This window comes from Stigmatopora argus, chromosome 12, assembly GCF_051989625.1.
Source record: "Stigmatopora argus isolate UIUO_Sarg chromosome 12, RoL_Sarg_1.0, whole genome shotgun sequence".
NCBI lineage: Eukaryota > Metazoa > Chordata > Actinopteri > Syngnathiformes > Syngnathidae > Stigmatopora > Stigmatopora argus.
Genome location: NC_135398.1, coordinates 405,302 through 425,321, shown reverse-complemented (window position 1 = coordinate 425,321; position 20,020 = coordinate 405,302). Strand labels below are relative to the sequence as shown.

General features: G+C 51.3%; 3 protein-coding genes across 6 annotated transcripts; 1 reads left to right on the top strand and 2 right to left on the bottom strand.

The window, feature by feature from the left end:
• Positions 1 to 454: 454 nt before the first annotated feature.
• Positions 455 to 11,227, bottom strand: LOC144085337 (solute carrier organic anion transporter family member 5A1-like). 3 transcript variants are annotated; one of them, XM_077614485.1, is made up of 12 exons: positions 10,371 to 11,227; positions 10,170 to 10,307; positions 8,295 to 8,414; positions 4,226 to 5,033; positions 4,005 to 4,137; positions 3,722 to 3,936; positions 3,457 to 3,621; positions 3,150 to 3,348; positions 2,831 to 2,990; positions 2,497 to 2,741; positions 2,342 to 2,406; positions 455 to 2,262 (listed from the first exon to the last, which is right to left on the bottom strand). In XM_077614485.1, exons 4-12 carry the CDS (start codon positions 4,968 to 4,970, stop codon positions 1,775 to 1,777), a joined length of 2,415 nt encoding a protein of 804 aa, XP_077470611.1. In that variant the 5' UTR covers positions 4,971 to 5,033; positions 8,295 to 8,414; positions 10,170 to 10,307; positions 10,371 to 11,227; the 3' UTR covers positions 455 to 1,774. The 3 variants fall into 3 exon arrangements, with proteins under 3 accessions (XP_077470611.1, XP_077470612.1, XP_077470610.1); XM_077614486.1 differs by lacking the exon at positions 10,371 to 11,227 and having other exon boundaries at positions 10,170 to 10,340; XM_077614484.1 differs by lacking the exons at positions 8,295 to 8,414; positions 10,170 to 10,307; positions 10,371 to 11,227 and adding an exon at positions 6,357 to 6,561.
• On the top strand, positions 7,212 to 12,064 carry LOC144085340 (double-stranded RNA-specific editase B2-like). The gene is made up of 10 exons (XM_077614490.1): positions 7,212 to 7,361; positions 9,031 to 9,123; positions 9,200 to 9,366; positions 9,466 to 9,568; positions 9,647 to 9,809; positions 10,181 to 10,326; positions 10,396 to 10,546; positions 10,648 to 10,829; positions 10,933 to 11,114; positions 11,310 to 12,064. The coding sequence occupies exons 1-10, from the start codon at positions 7,289 to 7,291 to the stop codon at positions 11,481 to 11,483; spliced, it is 1,434 nt and encodes a 477-aa protein (XP_077470616.1). The 5' UTR covers positions 7,212 to 7,288; the 3' UTR covers positions 11,484 to 12,064.
• Positions 11,686 to 19,826, bottom strand: LOC144085339 (WD repeat-containing protein 37-like). 2 transcript variants are annotated; one of them, XM_077614488.1, is made up of 15 exons: positions 19,640 to 19,826; positions 18,472 to 18,681; positions 18,273 to 18,308; positions 17,729 to 17,825; positions 17,303 to 17,398; positions 17,165 to 17,229; positions 15,098 to 15,233; positions 14,950 to 15,021; positions 14,828 to 14,872; positions 14,425 to 14,501; positions 14,117 to 14,351; positions 13,900 to 14,041; positions 13,638 to 13,772; positions 13,454 to 13,568; positions 11,686 to 12,646 (listed from the first exon to the last, which is right to left on the bottom strand). In XM_077614488.1, the coding sequence occupies exons 2-15, from the start codon at positions 18,646 to 18,648 to the stop codon at positions 12,515 to 12,517; spliced, it is 1,560 nt and encodes a 519-aa protein (XP_077470614.1). In that variant the 5' UTR covers positions 18,649 to 18,681; positions 19,640 to 19,826; the 3' UTR covers positions 11,686 to 12,514. The 2 variants fall into 2 exon arrangements, with proteins under 2 accessions (XP_077470614.1, XP_077470615.1); XM_077614489.1 differs by lacking the exon at positions 18,273 to 18,308.
• Between the last annotated feature and the right edge of the window lie 194 nt (positions 19,827 to 20,020).

Below are 20,020 nucleotides of genomic sequence, written 5' to 3'. Positions count from 1 at the left end.
GCTTTGCCAGTAAATAACTGCAACCAAATCAATTTCTTCTCCTCTTTCAGACAAAACTGCTATTAAATTAACACAACAACAATGCGTGTATATTTGCTTGTGCAGCACGCTACAGGTGCCGTTTGCTAGCGCTAGCCAGCTAGTACGGTGTGTCACTTATTGAATGGGACGGGTCCGCAGAGCGGATTAATGAAGGTCTCCGAGTAGATTTCTGACCTTGGCAACAAAGAATAGCTCACACGTGATTGGTTAAAGGCTTCCATAGGAAAACACAATCTGGAAGTAACACAACCAGGGGGGAAAGCAATGAAAGTTGACGGAGAATTGGAAATTATCTCATAAATGAATTCATGAACATCATGTAATTAACACCATTCTAGGATTCAGAAAGGTAGGATTACAGGTTGTGGCTCAGCAAAGTCCTGTCTATCAAATTCAGTAAGTAAAGAACGGATCCAAAACATGTTGGGATTTTTAATTTCTATTTGAGTGACATTTCTCATCTTCAAAGCTAAGTGAACTTGTCAAAAAGTGTTTGTTTTTTTATTCGACTTGGTGGTCGTACGTCACCTTGAAAGTCAAAATCATCACTTGCTCTTCCGCAATTCACCAGCAGGTGTCCCTAGTTAAAACTTGGCAAACAATCAGAAGAGAAGGTCTGCTCACGTGACAGCGATAGTTTATCACACAGGTTGCTGGTCGTGTGCTCACATTGCTTAGCTAGTAAGTCATTAGCTGCCATTGACGGCGCCGGACGTCCAATCGTATGGCGAATGAACCCTCCCTCCCACTTCAAATGGGTTGAGCGCCTATTGCCGTGAAGGGCAGCCAACGAGTTCTAAACAAAATAAAAAGTGATTTAAAACAAAAAAAACATTCACATTTGATTTCCATGAGAGAATCTGTGGTGTTGGTCCTTATTTTCATGGTCAAAAGGTGCAAAGTTACCAAAAAGAACCAAATCTTCCAATTTGGCTCTCACCAACCACCCTTTTTACAAATTGAACAAAATTCCATAGCAAAGCAAACCGTCCCTAGTCTGCAGATTTGGGGTCCCATCCAGTCGGAATGCAAGAGGTCAACGCATTGCCCCTCTCCCATCCGGGCCAATCGATTTGATTGATTAAATTAATTTAAAAAAAAAAAACGCATTCAACTTGGTCATTTGGAGCCATATCGTAAAATATTGGAACTATGTGGATATAACAGGTAATTCTCTGCCTATCAACAGCTGCGGTTTAGGCTCTGGGGCGGCTTATGGATTTTAGTAGGCTGATGATTTGACTGTAAATATTCCATAATTCAAGGTGGACATTAGATGAGCACAAACGTGCTTTTCTTGTCAGTTAGCGTGCGTCTCGTAGTTGAAAAGTTGAGGTAAATATCATTTAGATCTATCTGGCTTCTGCGTGTAATTTGGGGTCACCAAATGTTAATATTGGTACGTGAGGCAAAATTAAACATGAGCCAAAATGTTGCGTGCCTATGAGGCTTTTTTTTTAAATGACCAATAAAAAAGTCACTTACCTACTAAAGCATGTTTAGTGGCTCGTTTTGGGGGCAAAAACAAGTCATGATTGGCCCTTCACTGTTTGGTATTGAAGTAGGGTGTCCAAGGATGGAGTTCGGCAAAAAGTGGCAAAGGGCGTACCAAAACCTCACTTCGGGTGTCCCTGGCAATGACCAAGCGCGGAAACAGACGGAATGCGCTCCGGCAAAATGGCCACCGGCGTGGTGCGCTCCAGCAAAACGGCCACCGACGTAGCGGCGCCTCTCAGACGCGCGGCGCCACCTGCTCCAGCGAGCGCGCGCTGACGCCGGCGCTGGAAGGCGGCGGCGGCGTTATCGCTCTGGACCGGTTCCCGGGGCAACTCTGGGTGCTGACCCCGCGGATGAGGGCGGCGTAGGCGGCCAGGGGGGGCGCGCTGGCGGCGGCGTGCTCGCCGCGCGGGATGTTGACGGGGCAGGAGCGGGTGCGGGCGTGGCCCTTGCGGCCCCCCGGGTGACAGACGGCGTCGGAGGGCGCCAGGTGGTGCTTGAGCCAGCGTTCCACGCGCTCCTCCTTGTGCTTGATGGAGTACCAGGTGAGGAAGATGAAGAGGAAGCCCAGGAACTTGAGGGCGGCGGCCAGGCCGAAGTAGACGAAGCGCAGCGAGGTGACGTCGTACTCCCAGCACGAGCCCTGCACGCCGCAGTCCTGCTGCCACAGCATGCATGTGGTGTCGATCACCGCGCCAAAGTAGATGGGCGTGGGGATGTACGCTGACGGAGGCGGGCAAAAGGAAGCGCTTCGTTTGGTCAAAAGGCCACGACGAGCCGACGGACGTTCCACGGGACTCACCCAGCGTCCTGAGGAGAACAAACTGCATTCCCAAGGCAAACGGTCGCTCCTGCTCCGCCACCGACCTGTAAGAGAAGGAATCCATACCATCCAAAATGGCCGCTTCCCACTTCCGTGCGTAAAATGGCGCCACGTCGTGGACGGCGCCTTCTTGCCTGAGCGTGACGATGATGGCGGAGGGCTGCGCGCAGGCCGTGATGAGCGTGACGATGAAGAGGAAGACCAGGAAGGGGACCAGGGTCCCGCAGGCGCGCTCGCACTTGCCCGACACGGCGTGGCCCTTCTCCTTCAGGTAGGTCTTGACGATGACCAGCCGCAGGCGGTTGGCGCCCGCCCCGTCCGAGGAGGGCGTGATCACCTGCCGGCTCTGGACGCAGGCGCAGTCCGAGTAGTTGCGGACCTGCTCGAGAGGGGCGGGACCGGCGCTTCCTTCAAATTTGCCGCTCCGGCGGGCGGACGGACGGACGGACGGCAGGGACGCGCTCTTACGCCGCCGCTGTCGTTGGAGACGGCGCCGCAGCCGGCCAGGCAGGGGTTGAAGTAGGTGATGCCGTCCGAGCCGCAGACGGGCGCGTACTCGTGGATCCGGCAGCCGCAGTTGACGTTGCAGCCGCCCGTCAGGTTCCTCTGCGTCAGGCTCAGCGTGGGCCTGATCCGCAAACGCCATTGGTCAAAAAGGTAGACCTTCTTACGTCGGGATCGTTCGTTCGTTGATTCTTTTGTTCGTTCGTTGATTCTTTTGTTCGTTCGTTCGTTCAGTCTCCAATCCCTAGTTTGGGCCGTTTTTTTTCCGGAGCCACCCACTCACCCGGTGGTGTAAGGTATGTTGATGCCGCCCAGGTTGATGCTCTCGCAGCCCACGATGAAGAGCGTGGAGAAGCAGAGGAGCGAGACGCCGCTGCAGATCATGGCCAGCTTGGCCGACTCGCGGGCGCCCAGCTTCAGCTTCTTGATGATGTAGCCGCCCAGCACGATGCCCACGCCGGCGCTGGGCACGATGATCAAGCCTGCCGGGGCGCCAAGAAAGACGGCTCTTGGCAAAAGGGGCGCCCGCTGGCGAGACCACGGCCGGCGGGAGCTCTCTTTCTGCCGGAAAAAGGCGCGGGGCGACTCACCCGTGTAGATGCTAGCGCTGGACGCGGGGATGCCGAACTGCGACTCGATGAACTTGGGGATGAAGGTGATGAAAGCCGTGACGATGGCGCTCTCGGCCGTGTACGACAGGCTGACGAAGAGGAAGGTCACGTTGCTGAGGATGCGCATGGCCGCCTTGGGGAGCTCTGAGAGCCAACGGGCAAAAAAAGGAGCAAATGCGAGGAGCTCGTGGGGAGCAAATGAAGGAAGCCGGCCGAGGAGCCGAGGAGCCGCTCGTGGGCCTACCTCTGATGTCCTTTCCGAAGCCCATGGAGGACGTGACGGCCTTGCGGTTGTCGCTCTTCTCCTTCAGGACGTCGTCGTCGCTGGACGCGTCGTCCGAGCCCAGATTCTTTTTCTTCTTCTTCTTCTTGTGTCGCGGCGGCAGCTTCTTGGGGAAGGCCAACATGGGGAAGATGATCAGCAGCATGGCCCCCGCGCACAGCAGGAAGCCGCTCCACCTGGACGGACAGCGCCGCAATGTTGGTCTGCTCGCCGCCACCGCCCTCCCGTCGGACGTCCGACTCACCAGTTACCCACGAAGCGGGGGTCGCTCTGGTCCACGGGGACCGGCGTGTCGGGGTCCACGTAGAAGCCGATGAGGACGCCGCCCAGCAGGTAGCCCGCCGCCGGGCCCAGCGCGCCCATCACGTACATGACGGCTGGAGACGGACGGGTGAGAAGAGTCAAAGACGTGCAGGCGCACACCAAAATCCGGCGCTCCCTCAAAAGTCACCAAATCTTACTCACCCAGGTAGAGCGAGGCATTCTCCTTCTTGACGTTGTCGTCCAGGTAGGTGGGGCCCAGCGTGTAGATGGGCGTGGAGCCCATGCCCACCAGGATCTGCGCCAGGATGAAGAGCGCCACGTAGAGGTTGTGCTCGTGGCCCTCCCGGTCTCGAGGACAGGCCGTCACCGTCGTCATCGCCGCAGTTGCTGCCGTCGTCGCCACCGTCGCCCCGGCGCGCTCCCCACGCCGTCCACCGGCGGCGCACAGGCCCTCCTCGGCCGCCGACGAGTTGATCTCCCGGATCTGGTGGGCGGGCGAGATGAAGTGCGGCAGCGAGAAGAGGGCGGCGCCCAGCGCGATGAGGACGGCGCCCAGCGCCAGCCAGCGCGGGCGGCGGCCCCGCCCGCCAAAGTAGCTGATGAAGACCACCACCAGGAGGCTGCCCACGTCGAAGCAGCTGACCAGGAGGCCCGACTCGGAGCTGCGCAGGCTGTAGCGCTTCTCCACCGTGGTGATCACGCTGCTCAGGTAGCCCGACACCATCAGCGACTGGACGAAGGTCAGGTAGCACATGCAGAACAGGAAGCAGCGCGAGTCGCGCAGGACCGGCGCCAGACGCCGACGGGCGGCCGCCGCCAGCGCCCGGCCGGCCGTCCTGGCCCAGGTCGCTTCCCGTCGGCCGCCGTCTTCCGGCGTGGCGTCTTCCTCCCGGTCGCCGGCGCCGTCCTCCTCCTCCTCCTCCTGCCGGCGCGAGTCGGCCTCCATGGCCGAAGCCCGGTCCGGGCCGCCGCGCTGCGTCAGGGCGATCGCCTCACGGGGCCATGGCGTCTGCGGGAAAACACGTTTTTACACCAGCAGCGGCAAAAAGGAGAAATGCATCATTTTCAAAGCATCACAAAAACACTTTTTTTTAAAGAGCCCTTTCCCATTGGCTTCCGGCAAAAGATCCTTTGTGAACGGGAAGGTTGGCAGCAATGGTTGGAGCTCATCGGTCGCAAAACGTCAATTGTTTAGGATTTCATTTTTTAGTCAGGTTAGCCCCGTGGATTTCAAGTCACTTCCTGTTGACGTCCCCCATTCTTGGCATTTCTGACTCACTTCCTGTTGATTTTTGGCCATTTCCAGGTGACATCACCTCTGAAATAACCTTCTAATTATTTTTTCATGTGCCCCACAAACAATAGGGCCCCTCCCGGTCCAAACGGATTGGACGCTCAGCGCCGTAAATGGCGTCCAAGGAGATTTTTTTGCTTTGACAAAGCATATGTGCATTCTTGGCATCACTACGTGGAGAACATATGGGATAGAACATATGGCAATATTTCAAAGCAATTGGCTATAGGGTCACATCGCTAAGAGAAAGCAGCATATGGCAGATGATTTGGGTCTTGTTTTTTTTTTTTTTTGAGCAAATGAGTCAACGCCTTCCATAATTAATCATACAATAGCCCCTCCCTCTCGGCAAGCTCCCTCAAGGAACCGTCAAGGGCATTCGAGCATCGTTGATTTGCATCACAACACATTTATTGTTCAGGGAGGGGTCATAACATCACCTAAAAGAAAAAATGAAAATAACGACGACTCAAATGAGGGAGAAGCTGTTTTTTTTTTGACCGACGACAAAAACCGCAGTGCACCCCCCTAAAAAAACACCCTGAGCGCAGATTTAAGCGGATGCTTCATATTAAAAGAGCTTTTTTTTTCAACATCGCGTTAACGCACACCTCTAACGGGTTTCATCTTTAATGACTTCAAACATTGATGCTGGTTAACTCGCTCAGTGGTTAACTAACTATGCTCGCCGCCGAAGTCGCTTAAGACTCGGACGTATTTGACGCTTTCTCCTTGGGCGTGACATTTGTATTCAACATGTTTTTGGGCGAATAAGCCAATAATCCGAGCAGTCGTTTCCTTTTTAAACGCCTTGCGGGTTCAAAGCAAGGATGCTTCGCCGTCGACGAGCGTCTGAAAGGCGACTTAAAGGACACTGCGTCGAAGCTTTATTGTGAAAAGGATTGCCAGGATGACACACGCAAGCTAGCCCCCGCAGTTAGCCGTCGCCGTCGCCGTAGCCGCCGCATTCAATTGACGTGAGCGTCCGTCCACGCCGCATTTTTCACTTTCAAAGGAGAAAAAGCGCTATTGACTCACTTGGCACGTCAGGTGGGCGAACACACGACCATTCGTCATGCGGCCATGTCCGCTCCGCTGCGGTCCGAACCGAGACGAGCCGAGGCGAGCGACCCAGTCTGGCTAGCGAGTGACCCACGGACGAGTGGCTGCCTATTTTGTTTAATTTTTTTTGTTGCTGTAAGCTAACTGCAACGCGCACAAAAGGAAACCCACCGGAAACGGGATGCCTTCAAATTAAACCCTTCGAAAGAAGAAGTTTCAGTTTGTTTTCAAAATGTACAATTCAGTGTTTGTTGGAAATAAAAGCATTTTTACATCAATGAATGTTAAGCGTTTCAACTCTATCGTTGCCATTTTTCCATTTTCTCATTGCAACAATATCTTGAACATTTTTCATTAACATCATCACAAAGTGAAATGATTTCAGAGCATAATTTTGCTTTTATTAGTTATGAATGTTTTTTCCCAGTTTCAAGGTAATAAAAAAATATATACAGTTACAATGACTAAACTATGAAAAATAAATGTAGGGACTCTTTGCCAAAGACAAAATAAAAGTATGACCAACACGCTGCCAGTAACGCTTTTACTGTGAAAAGAAAAAAAGTTTTAGCATTATTTACAGTATATACTATAGGATAGGTCTTTACTTTACACATCAAAAACTATTTATGGCCACGGCATAAATAAATTGCTCATTAGCATATTTCGTCCGATAAGCGAGCGATCAATTAAGATGCTAATCGTCAAACAATTCCAACAGACAAAAGGGGGCGCCCCCTCGCTTTATTCCTTTGGATGATCTTCACTGATCATCTAGCGCTTTACTTGTTTTTTCTTTTCCCCGGCGCGTCCGTCAAACTCGCGCCTGTCAATCAAATGTGGGGGCGTGGCCTGTACATGTCTATCGTGCACAGCGGCTTCCCGTCAGTCTGCGAGCGGCCGACGTGATGAACGCGGCGGAACTTTCCAATGGGAAGTTGAAGATGAGGCGGAGGAGGAAGAGGAGGAGCCGAGTGGCAGGTGAGGACTTGGGTGCAATTTCGCTAACGTACGCCCGGTCGGAAATTATACAATACGTGCGTTTTCTAGAATTGATAGGCAAAACCAGGTGAGGTGGTGGGTCATCAAATGCGTGCGCTTCAGAGACGCCCGTTTTGTTTGAGCCGTGCGGATTGGACGGCGATCGCCGTTGGTGGCGGAGGCAACGGCGTCGGTCGGCGAGTTAAATCAAAGCGATAAGTCACGGTAAAAGTTTGGGGGCAACGGCGAGCGGTGGCGACGGGTCAGAGGCAGATGGTAACGCGCGGGCGGGATTAGCGTGACATTTTTGCTTCATTGTTGCGCGCTCGCTAATCCGCACAAAAGGCGGCAGATTGAGGCTTGATGGCTTTTTTTATATTTAAACTCCCTCATCTTTAGTCAAAGTGTTTTTCCCCCCGCTAAGCCAACTTCCATTTTCATTAACGTGCTTTATTTTCTATTCCTCGCTCACTTTCAGCCTCGCTAACGGCCCGCACGGCGCTACGCTAACACTGAAAAGTTCATTTGGAAAACTTTTCTTTTCTTCTCCCCAGCAATGATCACTTAAAATCTGTAAACTTTTAGATGTTATTGAACTCTCAAACATGCTAGCCTTTGATAATCATAAAATACGCGACATTAATCTAGTCAAGAGGAAAAAAATCATGTGTGTGCTCCATTGGCAAAATGACCGTTGTTTTCAAACTTTAGAATTTGGAGATGAAATCAGAACAGGTCAATCTATGTCTATTTTGGTGACAACTGATGAACTTTTTAGGTAGGAAGAAAAAGTTATTAAACTAGAAGGGAGATTATTGTTATTGTGTACCATATGTCATTTGAGTAATTCCTCATCCGCCGTTTGCTCATTTGACAAATGGACGGCACGGCGAGCGGGATTTGCTGACCCATTTTCATCACGTTTCATCTCACCTCAACGAGCCGCCGCTCATCCCACCGGCCTTTCTACACTTCTTGCGCTGGGCCGTTTCCCCACGCCGTCCTTCGTCTTTGATTTCCTGTTACTTTGGCGTGATCGCATTGGGGACATCCCTAAAAAAAAAAGAAAAAAAATCAGTTCAATTGAATTCAATTAGAAGCTTGTCCATAGAACAAATGTGTTCATTATTATTGTTTTTTAAATCCAGCAAAAAAAAACAGTCGTGGTCAATGTTCCCTCTAAGCTGCGCGCGTGCGCAATTGCGCACTACTCTCGTCTTCTCCGCGCACAGCCAATCATATGGAGCGCACATTTTTTTTTCCATGATGGCGCTGTTCACATGGCAGCCAGTGGCAGTAGCTCTGTCCACTTATGTTTTTCGTGTTTTACAGCCCTTCTCTTTTTTTAAATTACATTTTAATATTTCTAATGGCATCAATGAAAATATTTTATTCATAGATATTTTTTCATTCATTTTCTGAACCGCTTTATCCACTTTATCACTCGCGGGGGGTGCTGGAGCCTATCCCTGCTGACTTTGGTCCAGGAGCGGGGGGCACCCTGTATCGGTTGTCTTTCTGCCCAGACAAACTAGAAATTAGAGGGAACATTGGTTGTGGTGGTGGTTTAAATCTCATTGTTATTGTATAATGCCAATAAAGGCATTAAATTGTATTTGAATTTTCCCAAGTCAATGTAAGCGCACTAACGTAACAATGGTGTGGTCAGGTGGGAACAGAGTGGAGCTTGCGCATCCCCCGCAGCACCTCGCTGTCAAAAAGCATCCGTCGGCGGATGCGAGCGACCGAGTGGAGGGCGCAGGTGGCTCAAAGCTTATCCCGACCTCTGGTACGTCCCCAAAGTCAAAAGGCTAAAACGGGTCACTGTGGGCCCGCAGAGATGGAGGACGCTCCCGCGGCCGTTTTGGCCCGAGCGCCAGCGCCAGCGGCTCTGCCTTTTTTCCGACGCCTGACGGAGCGGAGGAGTTTGGGCCAGACGTCTGAGGGAAGGGCCGATCGGGCCGGCCAATCCGTCCGGGCCCCCGACGACCGCCAACTACCTCGGGTGAGATCGCTACGTCCTATTTCCCCCATTTGGATCGGCGTGACGCCATAGCTTTAGCATTAGCCTTCTTTCCTTGCCCCTGACCTGGCCCGTTTCCAGTTCTTCGCAGAGTGCGTCTTCCAGCTGACCAAACAAAAATACGAGCAGCTCATGCGGCGAACCTTGGCCACGCACAACGTGGCCGCCGTCGTCATGACCGCAGGTCGGGAGGGAGGCGGGGCGGCGGGGACGAATTTTCCCCGGGAGGGGCTTAACGGACGGGAACGACTCCTCGCCCTAGGATACGAGGTGAGCTCGGCCCAGGTGGTCGCCATGGCCACGGGCACTAAGTGTTTGGACCGGGACGCCGGCGAGGGCGCCTTGCGCGATTGTCACGCCGAGGTGGTGTGCAGGCGGGCGCTGCTGCGCTTCCTTTACGCGCAACTGGAAACGCTCCTCATGAGGTAAAGAGACGGACGCCACCTTCACCTTCACGTCCGTGCCTCCCTCCCGCTTACAATGGATTGGACATCTGATTTAGTTAAACATGTTAATGAACATATACATGTAAATGTGTAAGATAATAGCCAAAGGGCTCGTTGATTTTCAAAATACAAGATAAACTCAAAAAGGCAACAACAAAAAAATGGTCTGACCATCTGCGATGGTGCTAGACGTCCAATCTATTTGAAGTGGGAGGATGGCAGGAATCCAACAAACGTTGGCAGTACCAATGTTACACGTATGTGTATACATATTACTATTGCGAAAGTCATTGAGCTTCAGGGTGAACGACATTGAGAAAGAAAATCTGGTGATCTTACCTTTGGCAAAGTCCTCCGGAGGTGACGGCAACGGCGTCCATCTTCGAAGCGGCGAGCGGTCGCCCCGCCGTCTTCAGGCTGCGAGACCGCGTCGGGTTCCACATGTTTGTCACCTGGTCGCCGTGCGGGGACGCCAGACTGGAAAACTTGGCGTCACGTGAGAGCCGCCTTCCTTTTGCCCGTTATTGACGGAGCGCCCGCCGGCTCAATCCCGCGCTCGCTTTAGGCTCCGGGAGGGCACGTGGTGGCCTCAGGACCAAAGTCAGCGGCGGCCAGGGGACCATGCCCGTGGCGGCCCGCCGAGGTCGTCGGAAGAGAGCTGGCGGGTCGCCGGGGCAACGTCGAGGGAGCATGTCTTGCACGGACAAAATGGCTAAGTGAGTCCCGCCGACGAGCGACCGCACGTACCTCTCCGATCCATCTCGTCCATCTGTCCGTCCGTCTCCGTTTCCAACTGGCCTTTGGACTGCTCGAACAGGTGGTGCGCGGTGGGCGTGCAAGGGGCGCTGCTATCTCACCTGTTGGAGCCCATCTACCTGCGCAGCCTGACGGTGGCGACGTCGAGCCACGCGGCCCAATTGAGGCGCACGCTGGCTCGCCGCCTGCTTCCCAATAAACGCCGCGTGGCGCCCTACCGACGCCAACTGCCGCTCCTCGCGTGTACGCCTGCTTAAAAACTCTTTTTGCATCACAGTGATATCGTTTGTCCCTATTGCTCAGACGGTTGAATTTGTCAATCATCTTTTTTTGGGACGGATTTCAGGTTTAGGGTGGAGCCCGCGGCGCACATGCGGGAATTGGTCCCGCGTCAGCGTGAACTGGAGTCACGGCGATGGCGACCCGGAGGAGCTCGCCGCCACGTCGGGGTTGCGTCGCCGCGGCGGGACGCCGTCCAGGCTCAGCGGGCGCCATTTTTTCGAGCGCTGGCGCCGTCTGCACGGGCAGGTGAGCGCCATCCCATCGGAGGCGGGGAAACAAAAGCCTTCCCACCGCGATTTGCGATGTTTGGATTTAATTGGGCGTAATTGAACGGATCGACAAAGTCACCATCATTTGCGGCAGCCCTATTGTCATCTAGGAGAGAAATCCCTAGATGGTCATTGGCGGACGATCGGTCTAAACTCCCGTCTGGTCCGTCAGCTCAACGATTGGACGGCGGAGGACGCGCTGAGGACGCACGACGCCTGGAAGCGGGCGGCCGTCCCGTACCAGAAGGCCGTGCGGCACTTTGGCGACGCCCTGCGGGACGGCGGCCTGGGAACGTGGCGCCGAAAAGTAACGCAAAGCCCGCGCCCAGACCGCATTCCGACCTAAATTGGAGGGAGGGCCGGCACGTCGGACAAATGCTATTTTAACTTTGACCTTTCCATAGCGCTTTGTCAACTGATGAATGACAATAGCTAGAGGAAACCATTTCTATTGGAGGCTTGGGATTAAGTTTTAGAAAATAATATCTTGCGATCAGTATGACATACGTATGACGATATTCGAGTAAATAAGAGCCAAGACGACGACATCATGTAGCGGTTTTATTTGGATGCTAACATCGTTGCTGACCCAAGTACACATACTACTGGCTTTGGCGCTTTCTGCTCACGCCCACAAAGATTCCACATCTAGCTTCTATTTAATCGAACCAGGAAGAATAAGAAGAATGACGTCTATTTTTGCTTTAAAAAAAAATCCAAATCTGCGACATTGACCTGGCGGTTTTAGTATTAGCAATACATACAAGTGTCCCATTTCATCCACATTACTTGGAATTTATGGGTCGGTGGACATAAAACATAAATTAGTCATATTTTGTGGCTCCCTGACCACAAAAGTTGAAGGTTAAAACAAGCGTTTGGGCTTTAACGAGGCACACCAACCCAAAATAAATGTCTTTAGACCTATGTACAGCGTACAATATATTAATTTCACGATGCAAATAAGGACGGAGGCCCGAAAAGCGCCAATACACATGCTATCAATTCACCCAAGTCTTGTTAATTCATTTGGTATTTAAAAAAAAAACGACTGTTCCATTGATAAAATATAATTATTATTTTTTACCCTCTTCACACCAATTGGAATTTTGATGGGGGGGAAAACATGACGCATTTGAAAACGCGGTTATGTATTTCATTACTTTTGTAACGACGTCACATGAATTATTCAAGTTATGAATTGTGGGAATTTTGGCACCTCCATCGTGTAACGCAATTGGCGATCGACCGTGATCCCCGCCAATGATTTAAATAAAAATCATTTTAAAAAAACAAAAGAAGAGAAGATAAATGAATTTTGGATTGGAGTCAGGGAGCCGCTGGCTAAAACTCACAAAATGGAGGGCGCTGGGGCTTTCACTTCTCCTGGAGGAGGGCCGGGATGTTGATGTTCCAGCCCAGGGCCTGCCGGTCGAAGCCGCAGGTGAACAAGTTGCACGAGGCGTTGTCCTCGCACCACGCCGTGCAGCACACCATGCGCCGGTGGCCCTGGAAAGGAGCGCCACAAAAAAACATGTCAAATACTCCGTTAGCTTTCGTCCGGCTCGTGGCCCCCCAAAAAAGAAAAAGATTCAAAAACTCGATTCCACTTGGTGGCTTCCCGTGGACTTGGAATTGTCCACGGTCCCAGGTCGTGTGCGGTCGATTGGTTGCCGGTCTTTTGGTCGCCGGTCTTTTGGTCGCCGGTCTTTTGGTCGCCGGTCTTTTAGTCGCCGGTCTTTTAGTCGCCGTCTTTTGGTCGCCGTCTTTTGGTCGCCCAGACCGCGACAACGGGCGACCGAAAGACGGGCGACCAAAAGACGGGCGACCAAAAGACCGGCGACCAAAAGACCGGCGACCAAAAGACCGGCGACCAAAAGACCGGCGACCAAAAGACCGGCGACCAAAAGACCGGCGACCAAAAGACCGGCGACCAAAAGACCGGCGACCAAAAGACCGGCGACCAAAAGACCGGCGACCAAAACTGGAACAAAGCTGTACATTTTGGGTCACTCCCCATCGATTTATGAGCACCTCTAGATTTTGGGACATTACGGGACACTTCCTGTTGATCTTGGGGCACATCTGGGTGATTTTAGTGAAGCGGTCAGGAGCAGCTTGTTGTTCCAAGCCATCCAGCACAGACAAAGCTGACAAAGTTGAACCAAACGGGAGTTGTGCTGAGACAAGAAGCACCTGACTGCACTTGTAGGACACCAAATTTGTGTTTTCCTAATGGCTTGGAACGACACCTGCGCCCGCGCCCACTGCGGAATAGTTTGCCTAGCCCTGTTTTAGCGCATTGACGATTCTGACCTGTCTGTTGCTGCGTGGCAGTCGGGCCAAGCGCACGCCGGACGTGTCGAAGAGTCGCACTTGGCGGTTGTCGTGCGGCAGAGCGATGATCCTCTGACTCGCCGACACGCTGATCCTACGGCCAAAGGGTGGCGGTCAGCCCACGCGGCCCCAAAGCCCGGGCGGGCGGGCGGCCAATCGCTACCTGTTGACAGCCGAGTCGGTGCGTATGGTGGCGATGGGGGAGCGCATGTTTTTCAGGTCCCACACCTTGACGGTGCGGTCGTCGCTGCCCGACACCACGTTGTCGCCCAGCGTGAAGACGGCCGACGTCACCGTGCTGCGGCGGGGAGACAGAACGCAGAGCTGGCTTGACTTGACCGCTAACGGCTGTCCAATCCGTTTAAAGCGGGAGGGTGGCGGCCACTTCAAACAGATCGGACATCCGCGAGTTGACGAGGACTGACTCGGTGTGTCCCTGGAAGACGTTGACAGAGTGAATGGACGGGTCCCGGAAGTCCCACAGTCTGAAGGTGGTGTCTCTGGACGAGGTGACGACCAATCGCTGGGTCGGGTGCGTGCAGCAGTGCGTCAGTTCCTGGTCGTGACCTGGATCGCCCCAAATGGACGTTAGCCGGCGGACCGGTCGACGGGCGAGCGATTTTCCACCGACGCCGCACCCACCGGTGAGCGAGTGCACCAGCTCTGACGTCTCCACGTCGTAGAGGTTGGCGGCTCGGTCCCAGGACGCCGTCACCGCCTGCTTGCCACCCGCCAGCCAATCGGCGGCGATGACCACGCCCTGGTGGCTGCGCAGCGCGGTGACGGCGGCGCGCACCGTGGGGCACTCGGCGGGGCCGTCCGCCTCCGCGTCGCCGTCGTCTTTGTCGGAGAAGTCGGCCTCGTCCTCGCAGGGCGGCTGTCGGAGGCCGGCGTCCGCTTTAGCGCCGACGGAGGCGAGCCGGGTCGGGGCTGGGCGGGGCGGGGCTTACCGTGACGTCGGCGACGGGCTGCGGCGCCGGTAGCTGCACCAGGAAGCGCCACACGTGAGCCGTCTGGTCTCCCGAAGCTGAGAAAGCGCCACTTTGTTTATTTTGTACCTTTTGTATCTTGGTCAAAAAATAAAATCTAGGCGTTTTTTTTCTTTTTCGGCCCAAAGTGACGTCCCATCTATTCTACAACCTTCCCAGTTCAAATTGAATGGAAATCTCTCACCGTCCATAGCAACCAATGACTTAAGACTGACTCTGGGAGGTCTGGCAGCAAACGATTGAATAATGGCTTGCTGGATTTCCTTTTTTGGCCCCCCCAAAAACCCTTAAATGATCATTTCATCTCCTAAAATCAATGCCCAGAAGCACGTCGTCATAGCGTACGTTAGCTTGTTATGCTTACCGGTTAGCGCCATCTGCTCGGTGGGGTGAAACTTGATGGAGTTCACTGCGGGGGGACAAACAAACAGCACACCGGCGCGTTTGTCTCTTTGGAGTTCCTGCTCGGGAGTCCAATCTTCTCACCTGATCCTTGGTGGCCCAGGTACTTGAGGAGACATTTGCCCGTCTCGATGCTCCACAGCATGGCCGTGTGGTCTAAAGCAAAATTTAAAAAAAAAAACAGAAATCAATCAATGGCACCCATCTGTAAAGTTGCAAAAAAGGGAAGTACCCGCAGAGGCGGTCCCCAGCACGGTGGGCTGGGTCCGGGTGGCGCTGAGATCCCAGATGCCGTCCCGGTGGCCGGCGTACTCCCGGAGCAGCTGGCACACGGCTCTGGACGTGGTGGCCTTGAAACTGGACACGATCTGCAAGACGGACCAAATGAAAAACTCCAGCAGGGCTGCCGGAGTTCCACAGGGTTCCTTCGCGGGTCCACGCGTATTCTGGTATGTACGCTCAACTGCCAAAAACTTTTTGTTTTTTCCAGGAAGTATTTTGGGCTGTTGAGATCTTAACGTACACCACTAGGTGCCAATAAGCTGCCATTTTTGGTGGACTCGTGTAGGAACTCTGACGGGAGGAAGGGGGAGACAGGAAGTGAGGGGCCGTGGGAGGAGCCAAAACTAAAGAAGCAGCATCAGCAGCGTTTTTTCACAATTAACACTTGCCCTTTTAAAGTAATTGGCCGCCAAGAACGGCGCTAGACGTCCAATCCGTTTGAAACAAATTGGGCTTCTACTCGTGATAAACTCATTTAAAGGTTTTATTTGGTTTAAAATAAGGATTAGCTGATTAGGAAGACATCATATCACATATTTATCATTAATAACCAAAAGGAAGCACCTGAATTTGACTTGAGAAGCGCAACCAAAAAAAAGGAAGACATCCCCCACCCCGCAAAAAAAAAAAATACATTTGCTTGATGACATTTAACGACGGCTGTCAGTCACGTCAAGGTTATTATTGACAGTATGATTAATAGTTGGTGTTTACTTTAAAGATGGGAACGATGCAAAGCGGACTCTGTTCTGGCTTTGGACAAAGACCACTAAAACGGTTCCAACTGGGGGGAAAAAAGTGTTCAAAAATGACAAATCTAATACACACCCAGGCACGCACACACGCACGCACACTTTGTGAGTATGATTGTTGAGTGGCTGCTGCTGAATGCAAGTGAGAAAAAAAAATTAAAACTCATTATGGGGCTGCTGCAATCTATTGACGTATCAACAAGAATGGGTGACTTATTAACCTATGTTGACACTCTAATTGTTTAGACATTAAAAAAAGTATAGGTTTTTGTTAGGGTCTTAAAAGTGAATGTTCTAATGTCGATTAGATTTGAATTTACATGGTTTGCGGCAGCCCCATTCCCTTGCGCACTCGCACGTTGAGTTACGGCGCAATCAAGCAAAAATAAATAAAAAGAAAAAGAAATCCGGCAGCTTTGTCGCCCCCGTGAGGAGCGGCGGTGAACTCATTTGCTGCGTCAACAACCGCAGCGAAAATCCACCCATCCCTTAGCTTATCTTAGCTTAGCTTTGCGTAAGAAGCAACTCAACGTGTTGATTAGTGCGACGAGATGATGGAAAAGAGCAACAACGCAAGTCCTACATTTGAATGACCAAGCCTCTGGGCGAGGGCGGGCGCAGCCCCCCGCCGCTCTATTCGCGCGTCGCAGGACGGAAGACGGAAGGGGCGGGGTTTCGGGCGTCGGTCGGCGGGATACAAAAAGGGACAAGTTACCCAAGAGTCTCCGCCCCACAAGTCCCAGCCGCCGAGGATGGGGGCGTGGCACGAATTTGAACGTGGCTACGTGCAACAAACAACAACAAAAAAGCCACAAACAAAAAAAGTACACGGGTCCAATTTCCGTCTATGCGTCTTTTTTCCCTCTGCAAATCAAACATTTTTTGCTAAATGGCCATCTATAAAGCCATCTTTTGAACAAAGCGGACGTTACCGATACATATAATAAGACACATTGAATTGACCGCTTTCCGTGTGTAATGCACGCCTTGCTTGGTTTAGTCAAGCGCAATTAGCATTTCCAACAGTTTTGAACGCATCACTCACTGCCAAAATGCCTTGAGGTAGACAAAGGCAATATTGATACTTTTTGTTTGTGGCTAATTCTTTCCCAATGTAGCAGCGGCCACTACGCACGCCATCAATCACTTTTGGGAGCATGCTCGTGACAAGAAAAAGAAAAACAGAGTTTTTCTTCAACACAATATACATGGTTCTGCTCCTACTGGTACGTCTGTGTTTGTGTGTGTGTGTGAGGAGAACGCACCTTGCTGGTGGAGGCCTTGTAGGTGGTCTTGAGCTTCTGCGACAGTTGACTGGTGCTGTGGCTTGCTGCGTACACGCAACACAAATTGCCGTTAAAAACAGGGGGGAAAAAGACGGGAAGCTTTTTAAAAGGACTCACTCTTAGTTTTGAGCGCTCCTTTGGCCAGGTCGGCGCCGTCCCCCGCCTGGCCGTCGCCAGACAAGCGCTCGTTCAGCGCGTCCACCTCCCGGCGAACTGCCCGTTCGATGCGGTCGGTGAGAAAAAAACAAAAATACTTTTTACATCATCTGTAAGTCTAACAAAAACATAACAGGCTGTGTGGGTGGTCACAATGGAGTAAACGTGGCATTTTTATTTAAAAATATTTAAACAGAAAACAAAAACATACATCAAAGTTATATCAATAGTAAAATGGAGACGATGAGGCTAAATAGGCTAAATAGACAACTGTTCACCGTTTTTCAGATTGTCTATAAGGCCAATAACAACATAACAGGCCGTGGTGATTACTTGAGTACCGGTCGCAGGAGTCCGGAAAATAGGGTCATTATAAATTGCGCTTACGTTCAATGTTCTCGATGTAGAGGTTCTCAAACTCTCTCTCAATTTGGCTGAAGAGGTCCAGCAGGTTGCTCCTCAGCGCCGTCGGAAGCTTCGAGTCCTGCCCCACCAAAAAAAAAACGTCTTAACCAACCCTTCGGGCGGATATCGGATGTGCCGTAGACCATGATGGACGTCCAATCATCCTTCTGCTCTCTATTTCATGTAGTTTGTCACTGGTCACCGATATCCAATCCTTTGGAGCTAGTACAAATGAAATGGACGCTCATCGCTGTCTGGGTTAGGGATACATTTATGTCTTGGTTGAAATTCAATGAACCCAAGACTAAAAACAACCAAAACTATTATCAACTGACATCCAACTATTGAAATACAACACATGGATTGACATTTTGGGTGGAGCAGGGGTGTCAGAAATCAATTTAGAAAGGTGTATTTCATAAATAACGGTCCGATTGAGGGAGATAGGGGGAGAAACACAAGAAGTTAAATGGACACCACGGCTATGCTATGGCTATCGCTAAGTGGAACAGTAGTCGCCGCTCACCTCCGTCCGTGCCAAACATTCCAGATTATCACATGACTGGAACCCACAAAACCAAAAAGCAAAATGTAATTGATGATTTTGACCCCCCGAAAAAAGGAAGCCGATGGAAGCCATTGACGCCAAATCCCTTGCTTGACCTTTTGACCTTAATGCAAGCCCTTTATTGGTTCTTCAGTTATGTTGAAAAACAAAAACAGACCTGCGTGTCCAGATGCACGTCCCTCTGGAGGAATCCGCCGCGTTCCTGTTCCGTGCTGTTGGTTCTGCGTATGGACAAACTGTGCGACTTCCTCTTCTGCTTGGCCTGCCGGACTGCCCCGGTGGCAGCGGCCATGCCACCGCTAGCGCCACCGCCGCTTCCGCTCTCCCCCGGCATCCCTCTGGCTTCCGATATGCCGCAACGTAAGATCTGAAATGGGAAAAACTCAAAATGAGGCCTCTCTCACATTCTCTTTCTCCATTAATTCAGTAACTTAACGCTCATTTGTCCGTTTGCCCTTCCCAGTCAAAATGGATTGGTGTCGTCAACGCCACAGAAAGATAAGCGTTCACAACCAGTCCTTCCAGTTTAGATGAATCATCAGTTAAATATCTTGAAAAGTCCACCCAACAGCGATTTGGCTAATTAAAAAAAATCAAGAGTGAACGATTTTAAAAGTAACAAACGTACGATTATTCGGCCACTAACTTAAACTGACAAATTGTGCCATGAAGGGCCCTCACTAAACACAATGGCTGCCGTTGACGGCGCAAGACGTCCAAACCACCTCATCTGGGAGGGGCCAATATTGCTCTGAGGAATTTTTCATCATTATTAACTTATCTTACGGCATTTTAATGCAGATAAGGGTGAACATTAAGGTGAATGGAGATGCTTTGTTTTGGGACAAAAGCAGTGACTTTCGTTCCGACAAATTTGCGATGTACCGCCGTCTAGTGGCATCTCTCGGCAATTACAAGCCTTTTGGGTGGAGTCAATTACTCGCGGATTTTCACTAATCGCACAATGGGTCAACAATAGCCGTTGAGAACTCATTTCATGCCACAACAACAAAAAGCTAACCGAGTACACGAAACGGGGCGTGAAAATGTTTTGGGACGAAGTGTTCTTCTAAATTATGGCTAGTCACTAAAACAAGTTGCTGTCCACCACCTCAATGCCAATAAACACTGAAAAGAGGACAATACACACCGAGCGAGTCGAAGATAATAAACACTCGTATGACAAGAATACACTCTTAAAGGGTCAAACTCGTGGGTAAATAAGTAAACTAAGACGAGCGCTAAGGTTGTAGCTGTTAGCCTCCGGTGAGGCTAACGGGCTAACGACGGGGTCAATGCGCCAAAAGGCGGTTGAGTAAACTTACCACAAAGTCTCCAAATGAGGAGAGGTCATCACCGGTTCGAAGACCACGCCAACATCTTGCTCGACGAGCGTTGTTTTGCTTGGAGGAACAATAAATAAATACTACAATAAAATAAAAACAAGGCTTCCTGGTACTTGACTGACCCCGCGAAAGGGCTGACAGGATGCGTTTCCGGCCGGTGCTTTTCGAAATAAAAGTTGAGGCGACGTATTTGAACACCTGTCAGAAAGTCATTCAAATCTTAAATCACGGCCTGAATTGATGTGAATTGGGTGTGGGTGTGTGTTTAAAGTGCTCAAAACTGTATCATGACGAGGAATAAATCGGAATATTACGTGATAAAAATGTTTTTTTTAATATATATTTTAATATTTTCAATAC